This window comes from Narcine bancroftii, chromosome 2 (assembly GCF_036971445.1).
Source record: "Narcine bancroftii isolate sNarBan1 chromosome 2, sNarBan1.hap1, whole genome shotgun sequence".
Classification (NCBI taxonomy): Eukaryota; Metazoa; Chordata; class Chondrichthyes; order Torpediniformes; family Narcinidae; genus Narcine; species Narcine bancroftii.
In genome coordinates, this window is record NC_091470.1 from 314,048,194 (window position 1) to 314,065,819 (window position 17,626).

A 17,626-nucleotide genomic window follows, 5' to 3' on the forward strand; every position below is an offset into this window, starting at 1 on the left:
ATGGCATGCGTAATCGGACCCAGCCTCTTCAAAGTCATCATTGTCCAGCTGCATATCCCCATCTCCCAACCACACATCACTCTTTTCCCTGAACATGATGATAGTTCTAATTTTTACAGGATCGACCTGCTAGCCGGATCGGCAGACTGCCTGAAACTGCTGTGCTTTGACTATAGTAATTCAATCTGTTCATCTTTCTGTGTTCCTTGATTACTTAAATCAGATGAGATACACCACTGGCACCTAAGTAGGGATATCAGTAACCATAGGGCTCTCCCACGACGCCCCCTGGCCTCGGAGAAACCCCGATTCTTCCAGGAGGATGCTCTGTCTTCTCTGCGTGGGGATCCAGCCTGTCGAGCCAGTCGATCAGCAAGGTGTGGCTTTCCAGCCACACTGCCAAATGGCTGAACTTCTGATGATCGTCAGTCCACCCGGTGATTTTCTATTCTGACCCCAGGGTTCCTTTACGAATTGTGAATCACCTCCTGCGGCCCTGTGGGTGAGCAGGCACATAATAAAGCATGCACCCAAACACCCATAACACAATCTCCCACATGGTTATACTCCACCTGTCCAGCCAAAACTCTTTGAACCCTGCTCGCAGCACCAATTGTATTTGGAAGAGTATCAGGTTCGGTGTGTTCATAGAGAGGCGAGTCTGTGCACAAGTGTGACAATCAAATGTAACTATTGAACATACAGGATTCAAAGAGGGGAAGATGTAAAACGATACTTACGTACTCTATTAGAAAACAAGTATATAGACATTCACATCGGACCCTGGTAGGATTCTGATACCAGTGGCCACCTACACGTGTATACACTTCCCTGACAGTGATTTTCAAACACACTCCTGATTCTCTGTACCAAGGTAATGTGGCTCTCTGCATGCACTGATCTATCACAGTACTATGGCTCAACCTAAGTGTAGTGCACACCTTACCCATGACTCCTCCAGCAATATCCACAGTAGCTACCTGGCGTGGTGCGATGTCCAGGACTTGGACCAAGAGGCAGAGAGAAAGAAATGTGATATGCATTGATGTTTTAAACTGTTCTGAGGCAACAGTAATGTGCGCACGAATGGGTGACGAGAGTCCAATCTTGATGGGCACGTGATGTGACAGGGAGATCACATGACCCTCTGCAATCCACACTATTCCAGAGAATAATCCAATGTTACAGCTGCACAAAGAGGTGACCTCACTGTGCCAGTGTCTGCAAACTGCTCTCCAACTTGAATGAGAGCTAACTGTTGGTGCCATAAATTTTGGCATTGCTGAAGTCCATCTGGAGGAGGGAATATGCAGATTTTTCTTAATTTAAGAAGGTTGATATTTGGGGGTGGGGGGGAGGGGGGGGGTATGTCTAAAACAAAGCAACTGCCTCATAACCAGGCGATATTACCTTTATATTCTGGAATTAGTGATCAGAAAGGCATAGGCAGAAATAATGGTTGACCCTTTATTTAATCAGGAAATAAATAGTATTGTATTGACAATTTTTTTTTGTTGTTAGAATTTTTTTTTTAGGTTAAGTTTTATCTCCTTTTTTGTAAGTGGGTATTTTTTTTCATATATAATATTGTTAATTTTATTAACTCTTCACTCTTTATTTTGGGGGGGAGGGTTGGACTAATTTTAAGTTAGACTATTAATATTGTGTTACAATTAACGGGGGGGGGGTTATTTTGTGTAGTTTTCTGATGTAATATTGTAATCATACTATTTTAATTTTTTTTTCTTTAAATGTAATTCTCTATTGTATTCATGTTATAAAATTTTAAATAAAGTCTTCAAAAAAAAAGGAAATAAATAGTATTTACAGGAAACTCTGTACATCACTGTTTATCCCTATGAAAAACCAAAGTGTGATTACGAAATAAAGAGAATTAAAACTTTCTTGCTCCCAACAGATATACCTGTGAAGACATTGACTTCAACCTTCGGACAAATAGCAACGGTTTACTCCTTTGTCGATTCAATCACTTCAATCTCATGAAGAAATGCATTCAGGTTGGAGGACACAAAGATTTTGTTATAAAGCCTAAAATCATGGTAAGGAACTGTCTGTGATGTACAATTTGGGATCATAGCTTTAACTGAAATAAAAATATCATGCCACCTAACGTTGAACCTATCTGAAAAGTTACAAAAAGAAGCAGCCTTCATGTAAAAAGGAAAAGATAAAAATTAAATCAATTTTAAAAATTCCTACAATTTACAAAGCAGATTGAATGAGTCTCCACCTGTCCAATAGTTTATTCCAGATGTCAGAATGACTGATCAGCAGTAATTAATATTTAATTCCCTTTCGTAGTTGAGGCTTTTTTTTTGTTGTGTTTAGTTGAATCTGCCTTGCAAATACTGTCATACTGATCATTGTATTTCAATAATGAAGCCGGTAATGAGATCCCACTTTCATAAATAGAGTGGAATACTGCAGAAAGGAACATTTAGGTTTTATTTAAAGCAGTCATAGGGTATATTTAAAGAAATCTCTTAAATTCTGAATTGCATCCCTTTAAATTGTGTGCTGCTTTAAAAGCAGTAGTGTGCTACAGGCTTCCCAGTGGGACATCTTATATATATGTATGGTGCCAGCTGTGGAGGGCCATATTATGTTAAATAATTAGAATTATTTTCCCTGGAGCATATTAGAATGAGGGAAGATTTGTTTGAGGTAAACAAAATAATGAAGGGCGTGGAAAGGGAAAGCAGGTCTTTTCCACTTGGGTTGGGTGAGACAAGAACTAGAGGACATGGGATGATGGTGAAAGGGGAAATGTTTAAGGAGAACATTAGGGAGAACATCTTCACTCAGATGGTGGTGAGAGTGTGGAATGAGCTGCCAGCGGAGGTGGTTGATATGGGTTTGCTTACAGTAATTAAAAGAAACTTAGATAGGTACGTGGATGGGAGGGCTATGGTCTGGGTGCCGTTCGATGGGACTAAATGAAAAAAGATAATTCAGCATATACAAGATGGGCCAAAGGTCCTGTTTCTGTGCTGTAGTGTTCTATGAAGCTTTAGAAATTTCCACTAATTGTAAATTTAAAAAAATTACTGTCAACAAGAATACATTTATTCTAAGTACCAATCTTCTGTAGAGAAAATGATCCAATAATATCTAAATAGCATTCAAAAGTCTTGATATTGTAATACAAGGCAATTAGTAATAGTTAGAAATGTTAAATCTTGCACCTTAGCATGTGCATTTAGTGAGCTGTTCATATTTTTTCTTTGTGGTTAGATATGCTGCAACTAAAATCCACAGCTTTTCGACTGAAGTTGCCTAGCCCTCATCATTTTCAGCTATATAAACAATGTGCTTACTATTGGAGTGAACCAGGCATGAATCACACTTGCAAATCTTGTGTGTTTCCAGCAGTAAATTTGCATCATCATTCTTAGTTAGTGTTCCTTTTGGAGATCTGTGACTGAAGTTCGACTATGTTGTACTGGTAATGACTATTGTTGGATACTGAAAGGACAACCATGTCTTTAACACAGATTGTGTTGGGCATGGACTCCAACAATGTAATTCTCATTCTTCAGCTCCTCCTTTCACTCCCACCGCAGTACCAAACCTTCCTCCCGCAGCCAGGACTGACCCCTGGGTCAGCCCAGATGCAGAATTTCTGATTCTCCATCTGATAATTCTATGTTACAGTTTATAGATTTGCTGATCATCATTTGGCCTGAGACCATGGTTAGACCTACAGGAAGTATAGTGGTACTACTAACTGAGCTCCATCCTCACATTCAGTGACCTGGTTTCTATCCTGACCTTGGGTGCAATCTGTTGGGAGTTTTTATGTTCAAGAAGAAGGCATGGGGCAGGTACAGGCAGCTAGAATCAAGTATCTACCTGGGGATTATTCAGGAACAGGAGCAAGCCAGTTCTATGTTCTTCCTGTTGACAGTCATAGAACTTGGAAACAGCCCTTCAACCCAACTTGCCCATGCTGAACAAAATCTCTCACCCACACTAGTCATGCCCACCTGCGTTCAGCCCATATCCCTCTAAATCAGTGGTTTTCAAACTTTTGCTTTCCACTCACATACCACCTAAAGTAATCCCTATGCCATAGGTGCTCTGTGATTAGTAAGGGATTACTTAAGGTGGTATGTGAATGGAAAGAAAAAGTTAGAAAAACGCTGTTTTAATTGTACCTAATTAATTTGTTATGTGCATGGTTTCATAACTCCAAAAGAGATGGGCCAATGACAGTTTTTCTCAAGCAAAATATTTCAGTAACAATTGGGTCTAGAATAGTGATTCGCAATCTTTTTTCCCCCACTCACACACCACCTTAAGTAATCCCTTACTAGTCACAGGACATCTATGGCATAGGGATTATTTAAGATGGTATATGAGTGGAAAGAAAGAGTGTGAAAACAATCCAATTTTATTTAAAATTGCAACAGTACCTACCTCAAACACTTCATCCAGCAGCCCATTCCATACACTCACTACACACTGTAAATTAAAAAACATACCCCTTAGGTTCCTGTTAAATCCCCCTCACTTTAAGCCTATGTCTGCTGGTTACCTATTCTGGGCAAAAGACTCTCTGCATTCACCCAACCAATTCCTCTCATGATGTTGTGTACTTCTATGAGATTACCCATCATCCTCCTGAGATCCAAGGAATAAATCCCTCGCCTGCTCAACCTCTCCCTTTTGTTTAGAACCCCATGTCCTGGCAACATCCTTGTAAATCTTCTCTGCACCTTCTCCAGTTTGACAACATCTTTCCTGCAGCAGGGTGACCAAAGCTGAACACAATAATCCAAATGGGGCCTCATCAGTGTCTTGCAACATGACCTCACAACTTTAATACTCCATTCTCTGATGAAGGCCAATGTGCTAAAAAACCTTTTGATCACCCTATCTATCTGTCATGCCACGTTCAAAGTACTATTTCCCTATACTCCTAGATCCCTTATGTCTCACCAATCACTATAGGTCCTACCCATGTTAAAATTCCCAAAATGTAACATCTCATATCTCTCTGCATTAAATTCCATCAACCTTTCCTCATCCCACCTGCCCAATCAATCAATAATCCTGCTGCAAATTTTGGTAATTGTCTTCACTATCTACTATACCAGTCACTTTAGTGACATCTGCAAATCTGCTAATCATGCCATGTATGCTTTGATCAAAATCCTTGATACAGATGACAAACAGCAATGGGCCCAACACTGAACCCCGTGGCACACCACTAGTCACAGGCCTCCAGTCCAACAAACAGCCTCTGTTTCTTCCATGAAGCTAATTATCTGTTCATTCTGCTGTATCTCTTTGGATCCCATGTGATTGAACCTTCCAGAACAGTCTACCATATGGAACCTTATTGAACACCTTGTCAAAAACCATTTATAGATCTACAGCTCTGGCCTCACCAACCTTTTTGGTCACGTCTTCAAAAACTCGATCAGATTTGTGAGACATGACCCCTGCTTTACGAAACCAATCAGCTCTTGCCCATCCAAGTGCATGTCTATCTTCTCCCTCCTTCACTTGCCCTTCTCAATTTTCCATGACTCGATCAAGTGCATCCAACTGCAGCTCCAGTTCTTTGACCCGGTCTCCCAGGAGCTGCATTTGGGTACACTACCCACAGACGTTTGGGCCACTTGGTTAGCAGAGTGGCTATCGCAACGCTGTAACAGCTCCAGCGACCTGGGTTCAAATCCCGCACTATCTTGTAAAGAGTTTGTTCGTCTCCCTGTGTCTGTGTGGGTTTCCTCTAGGTACTCTGGTTTCCTCCCATCTTTCAAAAGGTATGGGATTTTAGGTTAATTGGGGTACAGTAAATTCCCGGTATCTGGAATTCAATCAACTGTCAAAACAAAAATCGAGGAAAATAAATACCAAAAAAAAACACAGGTTAAAAAAAAATGCAGGTTAAAAATTGTAAATGTTCTTGGAAGTAAAACATAAACCTTTGGTGAAGATGGGAGCACTCGGTCAGAAGAGGCTTTACCTGTAAACTTGGAGGGAGAGGCAGTAATTATCTATAACATTGTTTGTCTTTTGGGCAGCTCTGTGGAGGGGTAGGAATTGCAGTGACAGTTAAATGTTTTCAAAGAATATGACTGAAAATAAAGTTAAAATTATTTAAGGTTTATATATTCATGCAAGTAGAGTTTGTTCATGTTAGTATAGCATAGTATTTTTGTCTTTTAAACTGTTTATTTTTAATGCAGGTGTATTAGTCATTGTAGGAGTGAGTCTCAAGCAACTGGAAAATACACTTATCTGGCATCTGCCAATTCCCATAGATTCCAGATACTAGTGATTTTATTGAATCTGGGTGTCACAGGCTCTGGCTGGAAGGGCCTGTCACCACGCTGGGTCTAAATTTAAATGTTGTCAGCAACGAGAGCATTAGGCATCCTTGACTTCCCACATCCTGCTTCTCAGGTCAAAGCCTTAAAGATCCACTCACATACCTGGTATTACTACTATGGCCATTCCACAGTGGTGTGGTGATATGTAATTACACCACTAGGTCACCAGGGGTCATCCCAGTGACCTTGTAGATAAAGTAGTCCAGAGCTACAGTCTAGCCTTCCAGGTTTGTCTTGCAGAGAGACAAGACCTCTTAGTGTACATATTAGTTTATTAAAGCAGTTCGGCAGGCAGCAACCTCCTTTGAAGAAGACCGCAGAGCCCACCTCACTGACAAAAGACAAAGGAGGAAAAACCCAACACCCAACCCCAACCAACCAATTTTCCTTTGCAACCGCTGCAACCGTGTCTGCCTGTCCCGCATCAGACTTGTCAGCCACAAACGAGCCCGCAGCTGACGTGGACATTACCCCTCCATTAAGTCTTCGTCCGCGAAGCCAAGCCAAAGAAGAAAGCTGTCTTATACTCGCACTGCTGGTGTGGTTATTGTCAGTACAAGTGGTTTCTCTGCTTGAGCTCATTTTGCCTTTTGGTTACAGGGCCCATTAACCTTCTTTATATCCCCTGCCTCCACTAACAATGGTGTCTCCTATTGGCTGTAATGAAGGGATAGGCATGGGATTCCTCAGAGTTAGGTGTTTTCTTTGGCTTGGCTTCGCGGACGAAGATTTATGGAGGGGGTAAAAAGTCCACGTCAGCTGCAGGCTCGTTTGTGGCTGACAAGTCCGATGCGGGACAGGCAGACACGGTTGCAGCGGTTGCAGGGGAAAATTGGTTGGTTGGGGTTGGGTGTTGGGTTTTTCCTCCTTTGCCTTTTGTCAGTGAGGTGGGCTCTGCGGTCCTCTTCAAAGGAGGTTGCTGCCTGCCAAACTGTGAGGCGCCAAGATGCACGGTTTGAGGCGTTATCAGCCCACTGGCGGTGGTCAATGTGGCAGGCCCCAAGAGATTTCTTTAGGCAGTCCTTGTACCTTTTCTTTGGTGCACCTCTGTCACGGTGGCCAGTGGAGAGCTCGCCATATAACACGATCTTGGGAAGGCGATGGTCCTCCATTCTGGAGACGTGACCCATCCAGCGCAGCTGGATCTTCAGCAGCGAGGACTCGATGCTGTCGACCTCTGCCATCTCGAGTACTTCGACGTTAGGGATGAAAGCGCTCCAATGGATGTTGAGGATGGAGCGGAGACAACGCTGGTGGAAGCGTTCTAGGAGCCGTAGGTGGTGCCGGTAGAGGACCCATGATTCGGAGCCGAACAGGAGTGTGGGTATGACAACGGCTCTGTTTACGCTTATCTTTGTGAGGTTTTTCAGTTGGTTGTTTTTCCAGACTCTTTTGTGTAGTCTTCCAAAGGCGCTATTTGCCTTGGCGAGTCTGTTGTCTATCTCATTGTCGATCCTTGCATCTGATGAAATGGTGCAGCCGAGATAGGTAAACTGGTTGACCGTTTTGAGTTTTGTGTGCCCGATGGAGATGTGGGGGGGCTGGTAGTCATGGTGGGGAGCTGGCTGATGGAGGACCTCAGTTTTCTTCAGGCTGACTTCCAGGCCAAACATTTTGGCAGTTTCCGCAAAGCAGGACGTCAAGCGCTGAAGAGCTGGCTCTGAATGGGCAACTAAAGCGGCATCGTCTGCAAAGAGTAGTTCACAAGAGCAAGAGTTAGGTGTGGTTAGTAAGGGATTACGTAAGATGGTATGTGAGTGGAAAGAAGGTTAATTATGTGGTAGGTTAATTGGTCTCTGTGATGAGTAGGTGAGTGATAGGAATGGGAGAGTTTATTGGAATGTGGGGGAATAGGCAATGTGGAATTTTAGTGGGAGGAATGGGAATGCTTTGTGATGTAGACTTTGTAGGCTCAAGGCCTCCTATGTCATATGAAATATTGGATAAAATTGATGAACACTTTTTAAAATTTAGACATACAGCACAGTAACAATTGGCCCACGAGTCCATGCCGCCCAATTTACACCCCATTAACCTACAACCCCCTGTATGTTTTGAATGGTGGGAGGAAACCAGAGCTCCCGGAGAAAACTCACGCAGACATGGGGAGAACATACAGACAGCACGGATTCAAACCCAATTCCAATTGCTGGCATCGTTAAGGCATTGTATTAACCACTACACCAACCTATTGCTATTGACCTTCCAGTTCCTAGGCCTCTATTATGTTTGCCCTATTTTTGCTTGAAAAAGTCTGAAATGTCCATTTAATAACAGTTTCTTGAAGTGCTGTAGTCAACAGCAGGACATTTATGAATAAAGCTGTCATTGGCACATGGCTGCCAGAACGCCAAGTGCACCCAGTGGGATACAATAGAGGTTTCAGATCAAAACAAAAATTGCTGGCTTGACTCAGTAGTTTGGGTAGCATCTGTGGCAACCAACAGAGTTATTAATGCTTCGGGTGAAGGATGGTTGAGCTGAAATACAGATTTCACTTCTAATTCTTCTCGTGCTGCCTGACCAACTGAATTTCTTCAGAATTTCCTGTTTAGTTCAGTGGTTCTAAGCCTTATTTTACTAATTTATTATTTAGGCTTGAGGATTAGGTTCTCGGATACAACTATGTATTTTGTGCCACAGGCCACGTGGGAAGATCAGATTATTTCCTTACTTGACCTGTTTATTGACAGCCTCCTTTTTTTTTTGAAAATCTAGGTGAGTGAAAGTCTCAATATGATTTCTGCCTCACAGTATGTCTGTGCTCCTGACAGTGAAAGCACAATGCTGGCTGCTCCCGCCCAGTTTCTCTTGGAGAAATTCCTACAATACACTAGTTACAAACTCTTTCCTAAAGCTATACACAACAGTAAGAATCCAGTGTTGTCTATTGACTGTTACATGAACTTGGGCCCTGAGGTGAGTGGTTGCTTAAATCAGTTACTGCATTAAACTAGAATGTCAACCTTACATAGACCTTAGTTTTGCTGTGTGTAATATCTAATATGATTATTATTCCATTATTTGGTCTTAACAGGAGAGAATATCAAACAGCCTTAGTATTTTAAACGTACATTTTGAATTCTCCAACAAACACGTCATTGGTCTTAAAAATCTTGTTTGTGCAGCATTTTTACGCGCTATGTAAGTTAATATGACCAAATGTTGATCGTGTCGATCAGGGGTTCTCAACCTTTTTTCAACTCTCACGTATGACATAGTTGCTCTGTGGTTAGTAAAGGATTACTTAAGGTGGTATATCATTGGGGAAAAAATGGCTGGTGTAGAGCAAAAGTATGGTTTGCTTCTGGATATTCAGTCCAAGTCCCATGGTGGCATCAATTGTCTAACAGCATTTGATTTATATCAATTGCACAAAATTCCAAAGCAATCCCACAACATAATGGGCCAAAAGCAATGAAGTATATAACTCATTGCTATATGAGGCCTGCTATTGGTGGTATTTAAAGGGCCTGTATTGAAGGGGGCTACAGTTGGTATTGGTCCTAGTATGATTATCTTGTTCTTGGAGATGGTGGATTTAATCATTAAATATCAAAATGTATCAAATTAATACAAATTATTTAATTTAATGCAAATTCCATGTATTTTTCATTTTTTTAAAAAAACCTTTAAATTAAATGGTTTTGTTGCACATAACCTCAAGACTGTCAGTTTCCAACTAATATATCAGTATTCCTATCAACATCTATAATACAACTTAATTTGCTAACATGTTTATTAATTTTATGATCATCTTAATCTGAAAAATATGGTAGAAAAATAGCTCAATAGTTCTGGATAAGAAGCATCATATTTTACACACACCCCCACACAGTATATATGTTTAAGGCATATTTTTCTCACGTTATATATTTAACTTTGCTTTTCTTTGCCACTCTCAGATTTCTGTGTGTTATGTAAGTTCGAGACCTCACTCAGTTAACATAAAATCTGAGGAGGTGTTGTTCAGTGGACTTCTTCTCTACCTCTGTGACTCATTTGTTGTTACTGACTTTCTCAAGAAGTTCATGTTTCTTAAAGGTAATTGAGCATCATTTTTTTTTCTGTTTGTGTAGTTCCCCAATTTGATGGCTAGGGAATTGTAACTTAATTTGAAGATGTTCCTCCTATTGCAGCCAGAATGTCCAGACACAGCACCATGTGGCAGCAAACTAGGAAATCCTGGGAATAGGCATTGAGCTATGAATTGTTTAGGGGGGATATAGAAACATTTCTAAAAAGGCACAAAACTCTCAGTAGTTCATTGCAGAACCACAATTTTTGTATACATGAATGGTGCCTTGGATTAAAGAGGTAGGATTCCTCTGTCTTTAAATGATTATAGTCAGTAATTGTATGTAATTCAGAAATGAAATATTTTAACGATTGTACATAATCTCCCAGCTGAAAGATATGTTCTTTCTGAAAGAGCAGTTAGTAATTTATAGTGGTCACAGAGGCAGTAGGGGAGAGAATCAGAGCGACTGCTGTTAAGATAGAGAGCGAGACTTAATTACTTGGATTGTCCTCCATGACAAACTCACCCACAATTATTCAGATTAGGATCACTGTCTCTGATCTCCTGTATGACGCCACATTGCTTCCCATACATATAGCATCCAGCTTGACATCAGTGCTGCCTCCAGGCATAGCACACTTAAGCACTCAATTCAAATTTCCTTAGAGAACTTTTTGCACTTGGAAAGTTCTACGAATTTGACACATTAAAAACATTACAGCACTGATCACTGTGGCACTCCATCATGGCACCTTGAATGTAAAATCATACACAACATTCGAATTTCTAGGCTTGTGAATCCCAGATCACCCCTGATTGTTGGAACTGCATTGACGTTCATGACTGCTTTTCTGGTTGGTATCAGGTTGATCATTGGTGTTAGCATAATAACAAATAGTTAATAAGATGGATGGGATCCAATCCAATGCAAGGAATGAATGGTTGAAAAAAATTGCAGGAGTTATTGTTCTACCTGCTGCCATTTGATTTTGCACCCACATTTCTGTAAATAAAAAGCATGCTGTAGGCTGCTGTCAGAGCTTTGTAATTGTACTCTGCCAATTTTAGTTATTTGATTAATGCTCCTATCTCAAGATAAAACTGTGTAGTTTCTCGCTTGACTTTTTAAACCAGTGCTGATATGTTGTTTCATCTTAGTTTCTGCTTCAACTGTATACTCAATGTGACTCCACAGTTCATTTCTCTCCTCTTGCTTATTGTTTGAAAGTATTGCAGTGGCAGATAGTTTGTAATGACTGCTAGCTGATTAATGTGTTTAGCTTGGAGATACTAAATGGGAAACAACTCACATCGGGGTGAAACTGTAATTTATAAAATTGAAATAATGCATTTTTGTGAAATCATAAATCTTATTTGCATTTGCAATTAAAGCTGCCACACTTTGTGTGATCTGTCAAGACCGAAGTTCACTACGTCAAACCATCGTACGTCTAGAATTGGAAGATGAATGGCAATTCCGGCTACGTGATGAGTTTCAGACAGCTAACAGCAGTGATGATAAACCACTTTACTTTCTGACTGGACGGCATATTTAAATTCACCAGCCAACAAGAAATAGCAGGTGGTGGGTGACCCAAATGCCAGTGTTACAGAGCACAATGTATAACTCCAGAGAGAAGTGACACAGTTCGAGAAACAAAATTAGAACTTTTTTTTTGTTACCTGACCTTGGTCACTTTATCAAACATGGACAAAGTGCTCAATGTGTAAGGATCTATTACTCGAGGTCAGTTTCTTCAGCAACTCCTGAAGAGTTTAGTGTGCAATTGGCAAAGAGAATGGCACAACAACCCAGTCAATATGGCAGAAAAAGGCAGTACGAAATGAAGAATGTTTGTTCTTTAGAACCAAACTTGTGATAATTCCAAGATAGGTCAAAAATAGACATGGATCAAAAATAGAGTGAACTTGCCAGGCACAGAAAAGCTTCACTGAAGAAACAGAAGCTGAACAGTGGAGCAAAAGCAATTGAAGACGTTATTTTGAGGTTCTCTGTCACCATTTTGACTGTACATAATTACAGTTAAACTCAGGGTTTTGCATATAGGTGACAATGGTATTCCTTTTTTTGTGGGTTTGTAATGTATAGTTTTACTTATTTGGAGGAGTTCCTGACCTGGCATATTTTAAGTGAGCTCCCACATCTAGCTGTTTTCATCTAAATATAAAAAGAGGGTAATGTAGTTACATAATACTTTCAGTGGGACTAGTGCTAAAATTTTTAATAGCAACATATCCAGAAATATTTTCCCTCCATGAACAATACAGGCCTTTTGTTGATTTTTAATTTTACAAAACCTAATTGTCTGTCTTCTCTCATTGTCGAGAAGATCAGTTTTCCCTATATTGCACTAGTTGCTTGCTTGTATTTACTTTTACAACATTGTGTTTTTTGCTCCTATTTTCATAGTGCATTGAATCAGATTTTGGATACACAAGCAAACTTATCAAAAACATTATCAATGTTAAAATGGTAAAAAGTAACAGTTGATGATAATTCTTGGGTTTTTTTGTATAGTAAATGTGAACAAATATCACACATCTAATGGTCTCCTTGTCTGAGATAATCTGTGGGATGATTGAATACATACAGCATTGGTTTAGTTGTAAATTATTTTTGTGATACTTAACTTTTTTGACTGATTTTTATACATCTGGTGCAGTCTGTTTGCATTGCTAATCTTACTGGCAACTAAAAAAGTGTTATCGCTGAGTAATTGTATGAAATGGGAAAGTACTGCAGTCCTTGCCTTATCACTGGTGCCCCAGTCAAAAGGATTTTAAAACTATAATTTAAACTGATTTTACAATCTTTCTAAACTGATTACTTGGCCTACAGCTACTTTTGATCCAAGTTTGAAATTTTAACATTCCAAATTGACAAATGGAGAGGAAAACAATGACTTTTCAGTTGCAATGTTAGTATAAACTTCAAGCTATCAACAGCCACAGGCCTGCAAATGTACACATGCTCGGACATTAAATGGGAATGACACATGAAGGTGCAAATATTTTATGTGCCTTCTCACAAATAATGCACACAAATACTGCACAAATTCTGCACACTACACATGTTACCGAACAAAAATGGTGAAGGAACAGACCCTTTATTTAATCCACTTGAGTTTTATACATAAGGGGCTTATGGGTTTTAAAGACGACCCACAATATTATTACTATTGGGAGATAAATCACTGAAACGTGAAGAGCAAGTCTTATTGTTGCAGATCTCAGGTACCTTTGTACTACATGAATGTATTGCAGAAATTCAAATTCCACACATGCTTTTCACATTACGACCTAGAAGTAGTTAAAATATAGACCTCTCCAACAAAATATTAATTTGTATGCCTCTTGCACCAATCTGTCAAATTCTATTAAATCAGTACATTTTGATTGGGATTCTGCTTTAGCATTAGACCCAGTCTTGTCAATGAACTCTGTACATTTTTATGACAAGGTATGCTAAGCTCCAATGCCAGTATATGTATACTTTTAAATTTCAGTGGTTATGAAAAATAGTTGCTTTTTTATACTACGCATACCATGAAAATGTTCATTCAAGTAATTGAAAGACGCAATTCAAGATTCAGGCTGGAGTGATAAGTTTTAGTTACTCTGTACAATGTTGTGTTGAGAACAATTTTGCAAAGTAAAGCCTTTTGTAGCTAATGTATTTTACACATGCACAGCAAATCTTCAACAACTGAAATGTAAAAAAACACAATAATGGAGAAACTCAGCAGGTCACGCACTGTACTTTATGTAGCAAAGATAAAAATACATAACCAACGTTTTGGGCTTGGCCCTTCAAGGTATGAACATAATGTGGGCAAGCACCAATTATGGAGTCAGCACCATTAAAGTTAGAGCATGTAAACAGGCTCAATAGCTCAACTCATCCACTGTAATGCCCACCTACAAGAATCCACTATTCCTTTCCAATCTTAAATGCTTTGATTGTGTCTTCCAGTACCTCGGCTGTGGCTTAAATCTCTGCAAGAATACTTGCAGTCACTTCCCTTAACATCCTGAATTAGATTCGATCTGGTTCTGGGATTTGTTCACCTTAACATATATAAATATCTCTAACACTTCCTCTTTCCTGATGAACACAATTTTAGATACAGTAGTGAATACACTTCCCCTATCTCTCTATCCTTCTTCCTGACAAATGCCAACCCCAAAAAGTTATTCAAGACACCATACCCATCCCACCACCCGCCCCCCCCCCCCCAATCTCCACACAACTTCCCCTTTGATCCCTACTCTTTCCCCAACTATCCTTTTGCATCTATTCATACCTCTTTCATTCTATTTTGGAGGGCAACTTCATGTCTCCCTTTTTCTCTCCTTACAGCTTAAGATCTCAACTCATTTGCTAACAATTTCCTATACCGGACTTAGTTTTTCTGACAAAAAAACTTCAATTACTTTTGTTATTCGAGGTTATCGAATCTAATTATATTTGCTTTTTGATCTGAAGGAACATACTGACTGAACACTTAACAATTTTGCTTTTTTAATGCCTCCCATTTATCGGATATTATTTATCCCTCTGCCCCAATCTACTTTTTCTAGGTCCTATCTTGTACTATTGAAATTAGCCCTCCTCCAGTTTAAGGCATTAATTCAACCTTTCACTTACCAGAGTGTGGTCACTATTCACAGTGTTCCTCCATAGACATTTCCACACTCTCAACAAAATGCTGTTAAATACATCCTTAAAACAGAAAATTCAGGAAAAGTGCAGTAGATCAAGATAGTAGCTGAAACAAAGTACGCACGTGTGACAAACTCACATTCTACTTTGGCTCCGTTCGAAATTTTGGGTAGCCAATTAAATGACCCCAGATTTTTTCAGAAAACTCTTTTCTGCAGGACTGATCTTAAATTTCATGTGGCCATTTAACAAATGATGCAAATAAAACAACAATGATTTCATCATACCATTGAATGTATTAGTCAAGGCTGTTGACTTTATAAAAAATATACATGTATCTACCACATTTTAGAATCATGATCCAATAACGTTTGTTAGTACAAGAGCAAGTGAGCTATTAGTGTCATTAATCATCTGCATCATTTCAAATATATTCATGCCAGGAGCTATGCTGAAATACAATGATTCAGAATTTTTAGTTTCTAAAATAGTTTGAATTATAATTCTATACATAAATGATGCAAACTACCAGTCATAAATGGATCAGTGGAATAGTTTTTAAATCAAACAAATCTTTCCCAGTATGGGTCATCCATCTCATCCTGAACTTGGGCATCACAATAGAAAAATTATGTTGGCCTTGCACTTGGATCTCATCCATGAGGTCTATATGCTTCACAATTGATCACATTTATCAGACTACACTAGTCTGATCAAACACCTTCAGGATGCTGTACATTCATGCTTACTTACCTTTCGTAAAACAGTTGATGCTGCAGCTACATTTCCAAGTATTTATTTGTGCATCAAAAATCACTTATTGGTTCTTTACAATTGACTTCTGCCCATATTTTCTAACACTCCAGGCTCCAAACAAGTTGACAGCTTTTAGGTACCCTTTTTAAGCACCAAATATCTTTTGGCCACTTCAGGCAAGGCCTTTTATCACCATGGGAGGTAAAAAAAAGTATTTAGCAGATTTTAAGTATCCATTTTTTGACATGAGGTCCATGTGAAAGACCAGGGTGTGATTTACTTACAGCACACAATTTTACCCATGGAAATTTCACTGAAATGAATGTCAAGTTCTTACACAAACCTCTGATACATTGATTATATACAGTAATGACATCCTCCTCATTGGCTAGTGCTAGTTTCACAGTTGAAACATTAGCAGGATAGAAGAGCAATCATTTGACACTGTTTATTTTACTGCATCAATAACCATTTATCTTTGTTACACTGGTTTGTGGACCACAACTGACATGCTTATCTATATTTTATGGTTTTGTACTTTTTCAGGTTCTCCAAATAGATCAAACAAGTGGATTGGGCTTTGACATTATTATTACAGTTGATGGGGATGCACTTACAAAGTTTGCTTCTCCTATCTTATTGTTCAAATCCCACTGCAACTTGACACCATAATTATAGCCTACAATGTACATTTTCATGCCTTAAATAACAAACACCATGTGAAACATAAATAGGCAATACACAAAAGAGCGCACCATTCATCTCATTTCTGCATAATAGTTGGGTTCCAAAAATAAAAATTGAAAATACCTACTTGAAGAACTAGTACAAGGCAGAAAAGTCCCACTCCAGCCTGAACATTGATCTTGGGTATTGTATTAATTTTCTCACTTCAATATTTTACTTAATGCTCTGTGTAGGATAGCTACATTCTAAAGAGTGCTACAATTGAAGGTGAGTATTTTTTGTTGCATGTAAACAGTAGTTGATTTAAAATAAAACATCTAGTATTAGACAAGCTCTAGAATATGAACAACTTGACTGTGAAGTTTAAATTATGCAATGGCGTTTGTAATTCATTAGGATGTTTTATCTAATTGCTGCTTTATCTTTATTAATTCTGATATTAATTACTTTTTGGATCCCCAAATATGGTGAATTTTGTTTTTCTAACCAGATCTACCTCAACTTTCAACATTTGTACAATGTTTGTATCAAATTGTCTTACTGCAATTGTGGTTTCAGTTTGTTTTGAATGTGTTAGTTTACTTTGAATGTATTAAATTGACATTTAAACTGAAAAATTGTTGAAATTATTTATTTACAGGCATTTTGATATAAAAATCTCCTAGTTTACATATGGGTCCCTAGGAGTGGTTGAAAAAGCAACAACTCTTTTCCTAATTTTCTTTATGATGAGTTAATCCTTATAATTCACTCATGAGGTAGCATGTTCAAACCTGTTAGAACTGTCAACTCCATGTTGAGATTCATTAATAATCAACATCATCTAATATGTATATATGGATAAGCTGGTGGCTTCACAAAATTACCTTTTAAAATACAGGTGCTTCCCTACTTTTGATGGCCCAACTTACAATTTTGCCGAAGTTATGATGGTTCGAATCCCTACTTTCAATTTTGAATTCTGATCTGATCCTGCGCTTGCGATATGCAGTACGCTGCTCTCTCTGGGCACTGGCAGCATCGCACAATAGTATTGTACAGCATACTCTCTTGCGATGCTGACTCAAATAAGCTCGCACTCTCTGTAGCAATCACGTGAATGAGTGCATTGTC

General features: G+C 39.1%; 1 protein-coding gene across 11 annotated transcripts in view; it reads left to right on the forward strand.

Annotated features, from left to right (window-relative positions):
* Positions 1-17,626, forward strand: part of greb1l (GREB1 like retinoic acid receptor coactivator) — a 295,802-nt gene that overhangs the window by 271,972 nt on the left and 6,204 nt on the right. For 7 of the 11 annotated variants that reach the window (XM_069921699.1, XM_069921698.1, XM_069921705.1 and 4 more), the window contains 4 exons: positions 1,919-2,060; positions 9,084-9,284; positions 10,271-10,409; positions 11,779-17,130. In XM_069921699.1, the coding sequence (XP_069777800.1) occupies positions 1,919-2,060; positions 9,084-9,284; positions 10,271-10,409; positions 11,779-11,942 (646 nt within the window). In that variant the 3' untranslated portion in view covers positions 11,943-17,130. Of the gene's footprint in view, positions 1-1,918; positions 2,061-9,083; positions 9,285-10,270; positions 10,410-11,778; positions 17,131-17,626 lie in introns of those variants that run through there. The other 4 variants (XM_069921704.1, XM_069921706.1, XM_069921708.1 and 1 more) reach the window with 4 other exon arrangements.